Raw genomic sequence first — 11,441 nt, 5'->3', positions numbered from 1 at the left:
TATTAGCAGTTGAGGCACAAGTTACAACAGTAAGGTGAAGGTGATAGAATGAGGAGTATCATCTCAAGGAGGATGGCTTGGTCATATTTAGGAACAAGATTTATTTACCAAGTAGCAGTGAGCTCAAGAAGCTTATCTTGAGGGAGTTTCGTGTCAAGTCGTATTCACGTCACCTAAGATATCATAAGACATTCACAATAGTTAAGAAATTCGATCATCCAAGAGTTGTTCATTTGTGTAATGTAAAGGAGGTTTCCCCCTTGGAGAAGGAGTCTGAAGATGAACGGCGGATCTCTGCAAGGGTTTGGAGACAACTAGTTCATGGCTTCCACTGATCTTGCTGCAGATTCCATCCTGGCTGAGCCCATGGCGAATGAAGATGCCATAGCCGCTGGAGAAAATCCCGTGAAGGTGTCGAAGGGGAAAAATGGGAAATCCCAAATGGAAAAGAAGCCAACGGCTAACAAGGGTTTGGAACCCTCACCTGCACAACCCCCTCATTTACAGAGGATCTATGAAGCCATCACGGCTCTGAAGGAGCACAGTTGTTCGTGCCCATATGTCGTGGTCGTGCCTGCAGCACAAAGAAAGCTGAGTCTCCAAAGGTTGTTGCAAAACCTGTGGCTCCAAAGGCGACGGCTCTGAATGCCAAGGAACCAGCTGCAACCGCTAAGACTGCTACTCCGATGGCTATGATGAAGTCTATCCCCAAGATAGCCTGCGGGTCGCAAAGAAAGCCAAGAAGGAGGCTGGCTACAGGGAACAGGGCAATAGATTCCTAAAGGAGCCCACAAAGACCCCAATGCAATGTGGCGCATCTGACGTTGCTTGGCCTTGCCACCTCCAAACGGAATCAGAACCCTCACCACTGGTAAATTCTTTTCGATTTTAATTTTTTATTAAAACCCCTTCGGGGATGTCACTATTGGTTTGGGTTCACACAACAGACTGTGTTGCATTTGAAGAATCTTATCTCCCATCATTTTGGATATCCTACTGGATTACAATATCTGATTTTTGGGGGCAGAGCACTCCAAGATCCCAGACCTCTCACAGACTACAATATTTTACCTGTGTCTACTATAATACTCAATCTGAGGCTGAGAGGTGGCGCAACAGATTACAACAAAAAAAATCATATAGGAGGAGGCTTTGGGAGCAGTTCAACCAAAAACACAGAAACACATCAGAAGCACAAAAATGGAGGACTTTCTTTCAAGAACATCCTCCAAGGGAAAAATACACCTTCAGCGACAACAAAGCAAGTCGGAACCAAACCCAGTCCATATATTGTGGAGCAATTGAATCATATCCCAAAATTAAACATAGATATACCAAAAACAGATGAGCATTGTAATATTTTTGAAAAACAAGTTATTATCTATTGATTCAACTCTTAATGGCCAAAATCCACTGAGCTCTTTCATTGGATTTTCGCAAAACTGGACTACTCACTGTGATATTCACCTCTGTGCCAAGGGGTTCTTCATTGTGAATTTCCCTTCAACAAAGGCTAGAGCCATTATCTTACGGGAAGGACCATGGTTCTGGGGATCCACGGGTCTCTTCATCACACCATGGTTTCCGGAATTTGATGCAAATACTATGGTTGTTTCCAGGATGCCAGTTTGGGTTCGTTTGCACAATCTCCCATTACATCTTTGGAACCAACAAGTCCTTGCAGACATCGGCAACACCATTAAGCGATACATTAAAACGGACACACAAAGACTGGAGGAAATAATTTTCACATTCGCACGAACTTGTGTGGAAGTAGATCTCAACAAAGGCTTGCCAGACTACATACAACTGAAGCACAAACAATGATGCTGGACATAGATACTAGATTATGAAAATACAGTGTTTAGATGCAGAACCTACCGGCAAACAAGACACCTACAAAATACGTGCCCTGAAGCCAAAAAAGATACCTGAAGAAAGAAGAAAATAGGGAAACAGGCCAAGGGATGGCAATTTTCCCCATCAATCTCTGATGAGGAGGAGGAATCTGATGTGGAATATCCCATACCCAACGAGGACAATCAGAGGAACAAAGAACCAGAAGCACAGGAATTACATCCACAGTTTCTGATGGACTCACAGCCAGTAAAGATACCAGACACAATGGATCCCAGTGGATCCAAACGACTACATACATTAGACAACTCTGATTCTGATAAAGAAAACCCTCGACTCAAGACTGACACTTCACTTGCGCTTGTATTTTTGATGCCGACTCAAGGGGAGTGGCGCAAGGTTGAGAAGAAAAAAGGGGGAAAAGCATTATTTTTCTCCCCATATGTACATTATTTTTTTGCAACTTATGATCAGCAGTCATTGACTGGCCTAGGAATGCATCTCAGCATCTACAACATGTAATTTTGTTTTCATTAATAAAATTACGATTTTTCTTTTGGGAAAAAAAGTTAAGAAATTCTATCATTGGTCGAACTTGAAGAAAGAGGTGGCGAAGTTTGTTGTGAGATGTTTGGGACTGTCAGTAGGTAAAAGTGGAATGTAATCATCCAAGTGGTTTATTGCAGCAGACTTCGATTCTAGAGTGGAAATGGAACATCATTTCCATATACTTCACTATAGGTTTGTCGAGGACATTGAAACAACATGATTTCATCATGTTTGTGGTTGACAAATTAAGTAAGGTAACTCATTTCATTGCAATTAAGTCTATGAATTTAGCTAGTGAGGTAGCTTAGATTTTCATCAAAGAGATAGTGAGGCCGCATGGTGTTCCCAAGAAGATCATATCAGACAGAGATGCCAAGTTCACTTCTAGGTTTTGGAAAGAGTTGTTTACAGGTTTGGGGAGAGAGTTGGATTTAGTACAACTTATCATCCATAGACAGATATACAAACAGAGAGGGTTAACAGAATTCTTGAGGACATGTTGAGGATGCATGTCATGCATCAACAATGGAGGTGGGAGGAGTATCTTCCACTGGTAGAGTTTTTTATAATAATTGGCATTAGAAGTCCTTGAAGATGAGTCTGTTTAAGATTTTTTATAAGTGGAGTTGTAATATTCCTATCAACTGGAGTGATCTAATGAACAGGGTATTGATTAGACCAGATATGTTAGCAAAGATAGAACAAGAAATGCAAGTTATTAAGAGGAATTTGAAAGCAACATAGGACAAGTAGAAGAGTCATGCAAATCAACATAGGGCATTCAAGGAGTTTCAGGTTAGGGAGCATGTCTACTTGTGCATCAAGCCCAAGAAGAGCTCCTTGAGGATTGGGTCATGTGCCAAGTGGGCACCTTGGTATTTCGAGCCTTTCAAGATCCTCAAGAGAATTGGACCAGTGGCTTACAGACTTGCATAACCTCCGATAGTGAAATCTCATGATGTGCCATGTTTTATTGCTTAAAAAGTACATTCAAGATGTTGATCATGTGATTGAAAGGTTTGTATTGCAGGTGGAACCGGAGGGAGAATCCCAGCCATAACCACAATGCATATTGTAGCAGAAATAACTTGTGCTCCGGAACCAGGAAATCGAGCAAGTTAAAGTGCAGTGAAAGCACTTTGGGCCCGATGAAGCTACATGGGAGATGGTTGATTAGATGTTGGCTTTGTATCCTTCATTATTTGTTGGGTCAAGCATATAAGTTTTGGCATATGTATGTATATATGTGTATGGTTGTAGATACAACAATGAGTTGTGTTATAAAGCTCCAATAAGTTGTATGACCGTCATGTTTGTCATGTTGATCATGGTTTGCAGTAGATGTTCATTATAAATACAACATCGAGTTGTGTTATAAAGCTCCATATGCAGTATGTCTTGTTTTCAACAGTTTTTTGGTCATAAGTGTCATAGAACACCAAAGATGGTGTTCGCCTAAGAGGGAGAGGTTTCTAATAGCCTCGGGATAAAATTTCATGTAATAAAAGTTAATAAAGGCAAAATAAGGCCAAAGTCACAAGACACGTATTCCAAGTTGAATGTGGGGAAAGCACTATAGTGGGCATCACTTTCCATTTATTAATGGCTATGGAAATTGTAAAAGGCATTAGAAAAGGCAAAATTAATTGGCATTTATTTATGAAAATAAAAGAAAATAAGAGAAAAAAAAGGTGAAGAGACAAATTTACATGAGAGAAAATTAAAAGGAAAATGAAAAAAATAAAAGCCTCAATGGTAAAAAGGCTTATGAGGATTAGTTCATGAGATTTTTGTCAGTTTGGCTTTGGAATTAGTTTCAGAAATAGAAGAGCACCAAGAGGAGAAAACAAGAAAGCAAAGGAAAGAAAAGGACCCTAGAGGAAACATGCTCTTGAAGATGTTTTGGGAGTCTTCACTTGTGCGATGGAAGAGGACACTCAAGTTTGTGCTTATCCTAGAGGAAAGAGGATTTATAATTCAAGTGCAAGTCTTGCTTCTTGTTGTCACTCATTCTTTGTACGGCAATGGAGAAGCCTTGACTGTTGCATTGATGAAAGAGGGATAACACCAAGGTTCCAACACTAAAAAAAACATGAAAAGAGAAAACAATTATTGTGTTATTGCAACCATGCTTATGCATGATCCATGGAGACTAGGGCAAGATCATTAGGTGGTAGATGAGTAACCTTGCTTGAAGAGAGGAGTCTTGACCTTGGTTGATACCTTGCTTGAAGAGAGGAGAATTGACCTTGGTTGAAGACGTGTATTGTACTCTTGAAGTTCCATGAAGATCTTGTTGCTTGTGTTGATACAAAATTTTAAGACTCAATCCCTAAGATGGAAATGAAAGTTTGGAGGCTATAACTAAAGTTGTCTTGTAAGCCTTAAACTTGTCTGATGCAAATTGACTATGATTTCTAAATCCCAAGGAAGATAAACAATAGAGTGAAGACCCAAGAAATGATGAGATGCTTAGAGTTGGAACTTGATGTGATGGCATGATTATTGGAGTTGTTGAAAAAAGTTTAACTAAGTTCGGTCTTCATAATGACATGATCTTTGTAAATGATGAAATAAAAAGAAATGAAATTATTTTTGTATGCCTTGCTACATGGGTTTCATGAGCAAGAGGTTTATTTGTTAGTGGCTCCCATTGAGAGCCTTATTATTTATTATTAAGTCAAAGAGTCAATGTCATGAAGAGCTCTTCTTGAGCATATATAAAATGTATATGAGTCAACCTAGTGTCTAGAAAATCCCTCCAAAAAGACGAGCACAATCCTCTTGATATTAATTTGCAAATTGAATTAAATAATAACCTATGTCAACTCATTCAAAATGACATGGCTATTCGAATGGTAAAGTCGGCTTATTATAAGGACAAACAACTATAAATAGAAGGCTATGCTCATCACAAAAAGACAAGGAATATCGCATATCCCTCTGAAATTTTGAATGAGAAGGAGCAAAAAAGAAAATTTGGTTTCCTCTGTGGTTTTGAAGAGCAGAAGAACACATCAGTATTTGAGCTTTTTTTCGCATATCAATCACGGCGAAGAAATTGAATCTTACTCTGAAATCCAAATAAGCAATTACAGTTGACAGTATGGATTTTTCTTCTGAAGTTCCAATGACAAGATATGAAGAACAGTTCAATGATATCTCTGTGTTTTTATGGGTATAAAGGAGATAAACATCAGAGCAATGATATAGCAAGAGAGCTCGGATTCGGATGTAGAACAATAATGAGCTCAAACCTTTAGCACATTCATTTGGATCCCTAGTTGTGGTATCATTGCAGTAAGAAACTCGAAAGCCTCTTTGAGGTCTCGTAAAACCAATAGATATGAAGATTATGTGGTGCCACCTCTATTATAGTCTCGGTAATGGAACAATGAAATATACCTCCTTCTTGCTGCATTAAGATAACATAACAATTTGTTGCAACTACAATTTGTAGTATCGCTATGGTGAAGAGTTCGGTGTCAAGGCTGCAATAAAAATCTCGTTGTTATGATGAATATCTTGATGATGGTGCAATTGTAATGATCCCAGTGGTGCAGTAGTGATGGCCTCGGTATTGGAGTAGAGATGATGATCTCAGCAATGACAAAGAAGAGGATTGGTGTTTTGGCCTTGGAGTGGATAAATAGGTCAAGGGTCATGGTCTTAGTATTCGTCAATTGGAATCTCTATAAGAAGAATTTGTGGGTTTTCCTCTCAAAGAGTGAGAGGTTTTGGCCCTAGCAAATAGCCAACATCTTGTGTTCTTGTCTCTTAGTTTTTTGTAAATATTTGATGAAGAAAGAAAACACACTTTAACAATAACAAGAGAAGATTGTGCTCATAAGAAAACTAAAAACTACCTCGCAAATAGTTATCATCGAAAGAAGAATCATATTAACCTAATTGCCCTAAATTCTTCAATTGGTATCAGAGCTAAGGTGTTGAAGTTGAAGGAAAGAGACATTCAAGGTAGTTATCATGGAGAGAAGAATCATATTAACTTAATTGCCCTAAATTCTTCAACATGGTATCAGAGCTAAGGTGTTGAAGTTAAAGGAAGGGAAACAAAGAGACATTCAAGGATCAAGTTTCAAGAAGGGCATCAATGCAAGTTGAAGAATATCAAGATCTACATTGAAGAGTCAAACCCTAATTTTGATCAAACCCTAGATCGAAAAAACAGTCTACAATAACAAGACTTTTTGTCTTTGTAGCCATCATTACTAGGCCACCAAGAACCTCATCAAGTTGTCTACAAAGCAAGGTAGCTCGAAGGACTTCAAAATCGAAGATCACATCATCTTGGAGAAAGTTGAAACCCTAGAAGCAATTCAAATCTACAAAAGAAAGTGAAGCATATTGAAGGCAAGAAGGCATTGTCAGCGTATTCAAGGTTATAAATCAAGCAAGGATCATCTCCTTGCCCTGGAAGAAGATCATCCAAGAGGAAGCTCTAATACATCTTCTTCAACCATCATCAAAGTGATCAAGTAGAAGAGTTCATCTTCACTTTTCATGTAAGTATCTTTCATTTTATAATCAAGTTTGGTTAAATGACTTCGTGTTTGCAAGGAGATCTATAAATTGGTTGGGTCATCGAAATTCATTGTATAAGAAAGGAGGATTGATATAGTCCCTGGAAGAGAAGTCATTGATATCTATGCAAAAGTCTCTGAAGGGCAAGCATTGTTTGAATGCATGGAAAAAGGATCAAGGGACTCATAGGATTCTTATGAAATCAGTTAAAGGTCCCTATGTAACAAGAGAAGAGATATCAAATAGATATATGAAATACTAGAAGACATATTCTCTGAAAATGCAGAAGGTCATCACTTAGTTGAAGGCATTAATGAATGAAGGAATATCTTCATAAGATCTCAATTGGGAGATCTTGGAGAGATGATAAGAAGATAATCATCATTATTCTTAAATACACTAACTGATAAGCAAGGTAACAAATGTCCATAGACAAGGAAGTTACCTCATTCAACAACTTATGGTCTCTATGCTAGATAGAAAATGACAAGTTGAAGGCAAAAGTGTTGAAAGGTAAAGGACTCATTTGCAAAAAGGAAAGGGAAGTTTGGTCCTCAAACAAGACAAAATAGTGATATGGAAAGATTATGAAAAGAAAGCTCATATCGCCGAAAAGATGGAGGAAGCTGAAGAAAAAGGCCAAGGAAAGAGGGAGTAACAGATTTCTAGTATGATTGAGATGGTATCCCTCACAAAAGGGGTCTTATCATAAGCTCCTAAATCTTTTGTTATATATATGACCATGATAATAAGATGCATCATGGCATCATGGAAGCATTAGAAACAAGAGCTCATGACATCACCATGGGAATCATGAAAGACAAAATCCATGGCAATCAAACATGAAGGATATAGCTCTTGGGAACCTCATTGGACATTGACGGAAAAGAAGTCATCCAGGACAAGGCTCATCATACATCAAGTCAAAAAGGAAACATCTGCCAAATGGGGATATGCAAAATCCTCAAGTTTCTTTGATGGAATCTTCATCAAAGGGTTCACTAATCTAAAGAGGAAGCAAGTGTTCCATTAGACACTCCAACTGATGGAATTCATGGATGATGTTATGGTGACATAAGAGAAGAAGCAAATCAAGGGGTTGAAGACACTTCAATCAAGGAAGTTGTTGGAAGAAGCCTAGATGACCTAAAGGTAAAATGAGGTATGTATGCTTGTGTTTAATATTATAAAGTCATGTCGTGTGGTTGCAAGTAACATGGATCATTACTTCTATCTTGAAGCATGATCAAGGGAAAAAGATCTCTTCTGAAAGAACGCAAAAAAGCATAAGTCACACGAGATGAAATCAACATAATATGTCCTCATATGAAGTATGAGGTGGTTGACTACAATTAAGGAACTCTAATTGGAAGGTCCTGGGAATGGAATGTGTAAGAGGAAGAGATCATGAGATATGCAACCATGATGAAAGCAATCAACATCCAAAATATCAAGAAGATTTGACTAAGAAATCTTCTGGAAATATATGAAGACTCTGATGAAACTCTGAAAAAGATGGAGACCTTATGGGTATCTTTGGGAGATGTGTCAACATGTATGCAAGATGATGATACCCACAGGCAGATGTCATGACAAAGAGCCATCTCGTAAGGTACAAGTTAATGTTATGTTTTGATTTCTTGAATAATATATGGATGAGTTCATGCAGGGCTTCTAGAACAAGAGTTGTAAGCGCAAGTACAACTAGCATTCATGTGGTGGATGGAAATCCCTAAAAGAAACATGATGAAGAAGTAGCCATATGACAAAGGTTCCCAATATGTATCAAGAATGCCACTTTCCATGAAGAAAGGAATGACATGACAAACAAAGAAGGAAAGTGATGGACAGCGTATGCCCTACAAGAAAGAACTCGACTAAATTTCACGACATCAAGGAAAGAAATTGATCAAGGAGTTGAAGGACCCTCGAAGAAAAAGTTGTTGATGTGTTAAGTTATGGTATGTTCTATGCTTATAACAGTTTACTTTTTTTTTCTTATTATATTCCACCGATTAGCAATCACATGTACATAAAGTAAAGTGCAGATAGAACATTAAACAATCGACAGAAAACAAGCCAAGACAAGAGACACAAGATGTGGCAGCTAGCCAAGGACAAACCCCACAATGTGTGGGGAAACCCTTTGATCAAATCTTCTTTTATCTTCAATAATTCAGCAGAGAGAAATAGTACAATAAATCTGATTCATATCAGCAGCAGCAAACCCTAGATCAGTAGCATCAGCATTAGCGGCTTCATTATCAAACTAGGGCAGACGATATCTTGCAAACCGTTCGTCGGATTGACTTCATTCCACTACCAAAAGTTGCGGCTTTCAGAGGAGGTTCAGATGAACCTACAGCGCAGTTCAGATGAGGAGATCTTCTAGGCCACGCAAGTCAATCTTTGCTTCTGCAGTTGCAGCTTCAGTTTCAGCAGTTTCTGGCTTCAAACTAGGGCAGTCGATATCTTGCAAACCGTTCGTCGGATTGACTTCATTCCACCACCAAAAGTTGCGGCTTTTAGAGGAGGTTCAGATGAACCTACAGCGCAGTTCAGATGAGGAGATCTTCTAGGCCACGCAAGTCAATCTTTGCTTTTGCAGTTGCAGCTTCAGTTTCAGCAATTTCCGGCTTCAAACTAGGGCAGTCGATATCTTGCAAACCGTTCGTCGGATTGACTTCATTCCACCACCAAAAGTTGCGGCTTTCAGAGGAGGTTCAGATGAACCTACAACGCAGTTCAGATGAGGAGATCTTCTAGGCCACGCAAGTCAATCTTTACTTCTGCAGTTGCAGCTTCAAATTCAACAGCTTCCGGCTTCACATGTGTGAGAGAGAGAGACCCATTTCAGCGCAGTAGAGAAAAGACTCATATCTGCGCAGTAGAGAGAGAGAGAGATGTGATGAGATGAGTGAGTCTAAATGAGGAAAAGTCCTCTTATATTTATACACAACGTTGGTGGGTGAATAGATGCGACTGTTGGGCTTCTGAGCCTACAAAAGTTGTAGGTCGACTTGATAATAATCCCATAATCAAAATAAATTCATATCTCCATGAATACTTATCGGAATTGGATGATCTTTATATCAATCCTACACCTCTCGACGAGAGGAATCTAATAAAAATATTATTAGCCATGAATAAGATGACCCGCATGAAATTTTGCCCTGGTTGCCAATTTTAACATGATGAAAAAGAGAGTCCCTAGTTAAGAGGGAGCTCTGACAAGTCCCTAATTGAGAAGGAGCTTGGGCAAGTTCTTGGTCAAAGGGAACTTGGGTACATTCCTTTACAAGAACGGGCATATCTTCCCTAGTTAAGACGGGGAGATAGACACAACATCCTTGTCTTCACTTGGGAAGAAAGAATGGAAGATTAGGTAATCATCTGACATCCAGTGCTCTTTGAAGATGTGTGGGGCATCCAAGATAAGAGTAAACAAGAAGACTGATATTCTTTGAAGGCTAGGAACCCAAGACAAGAATAGTCCTAGAAGCTCATACTCAGTGTACACCCGGGTGGGTATGTACCTTGAGAGACAATGATGAAGGTGTCTATAGTCATTGGTCTCGCCAACATTGATGCTTTGATCTGATGAGAGATAGAGTTGTCAATCAAGGCCTTGTTGTGGAAGCAATGTTGGTTACTATGATGCTATATAGATGGGTTATCAATCTGATTCTTCTTATGAGAAATTCTTCAGATTGAGAATGACCAAGGGTCATTATGAATACCTCCCTAGTTAAGAGGGAGTGTTGAAGAAAGTGTACGTAAGTTCAATCTTCATAATGACATGGAACTTGTAAATGATGAAATAAAAATAAATGAAATTATTTTTGTATGCCTTACTACATGGGCTTCATGAGCAAAAGGTTTATTTGTTAGTGGCTCCCATTGAAAGCCTTTGGATTTATTATTGAGTCAAAGAGTCAATGTCATGAAGAGCTCTTATTGAGCATATATAAAATGTATATGAGTCAACCTAATGTTTAGAAAAGCCCTCCAAAAAGACAAGCACAATCCTCTTTATATCGGTTTGCAAATTGAATTAAATGATAACCTATGTCGACTCATTTAAAATGACAGCTATTCGGATGGTAATGTCGGCCTATTACAAGAACGAACAACTATAAATAGAAGGTTATGCTCATCACATAAAAAACAAGGAGCTTCGCATATCCCTCTGAGATTTCTGATGAGAAAGAGCTAAAACGAAAATTTGATTTCCTTTGTGGTTTTGAAGGGCAAAAGAACATGTCAGTCTCTAAGATTTTTTCGCATATCAATCACAGCGAAGAAGTTCAATCTTTCTGTGAAATCCGAATAAGCAAGTAAAGTTGATAGTTTGGATTTTTCTTCTAAAGTTTCGATGATAAGATACAAAGAACAATCATGTAATATGTCTACATATTATGGGTATAAAGGAGATAAACATCAAAGCAGTGATACAGTAAGAGAGCTTGGATTTGAATGTAGAACAATTATGA

General features: G+C 38.5%; 1 protein-coding gene across 1 annotated transcript; it reads left to right on the top strand.

The window, feature by feature from the left end:
- The first annotated feature begins 321 nt into the window (after positions 1 to 321).
- Positions 322 to 645, top strand: LOC149241962 (uncharacterized). Its single transcript, XM_089370731.1, has one exon. The coding sequence runs from the start codon at positions 322 to 324 to the stop codon at positions 643 to 645; it is 324 nt and encodes a 107-aa protein (XP_089226857.1).
- The last annotated feature ends 10,796 nt before the right edge of the window (positions 646 to 11,441 follow it).

Source organism: Pinus tabuliformis, chromosome 8, assembly GCF_031772625.1.
Source record: "Pinus tabuliformis cultivar Carrire ecotype Pingquan chromosome 8, CPIR1, whole genome shotgun sequence".
Classification (NCBI taxonomy): Eukaryota; Viridiplantae; Streptophyta; class Pinopsida; order Pinales; family Pinaceae; genus Pinus; species Pinus tabuliformis.
The sequence above is the reverse complement of the archived record's forward strand: the minus strand, read 5'-3'. Positions and strand labels throughout refer to the sequence as shown.

Coding starts and splice junctions, on each gene's coding strand:
- LOC149241962 (XM_089370731.1), top strand. CDS start 322: ATGGCTTCCACTGATCTTGCTGCAGATTCCATCCTGGCTGAGCCCATG.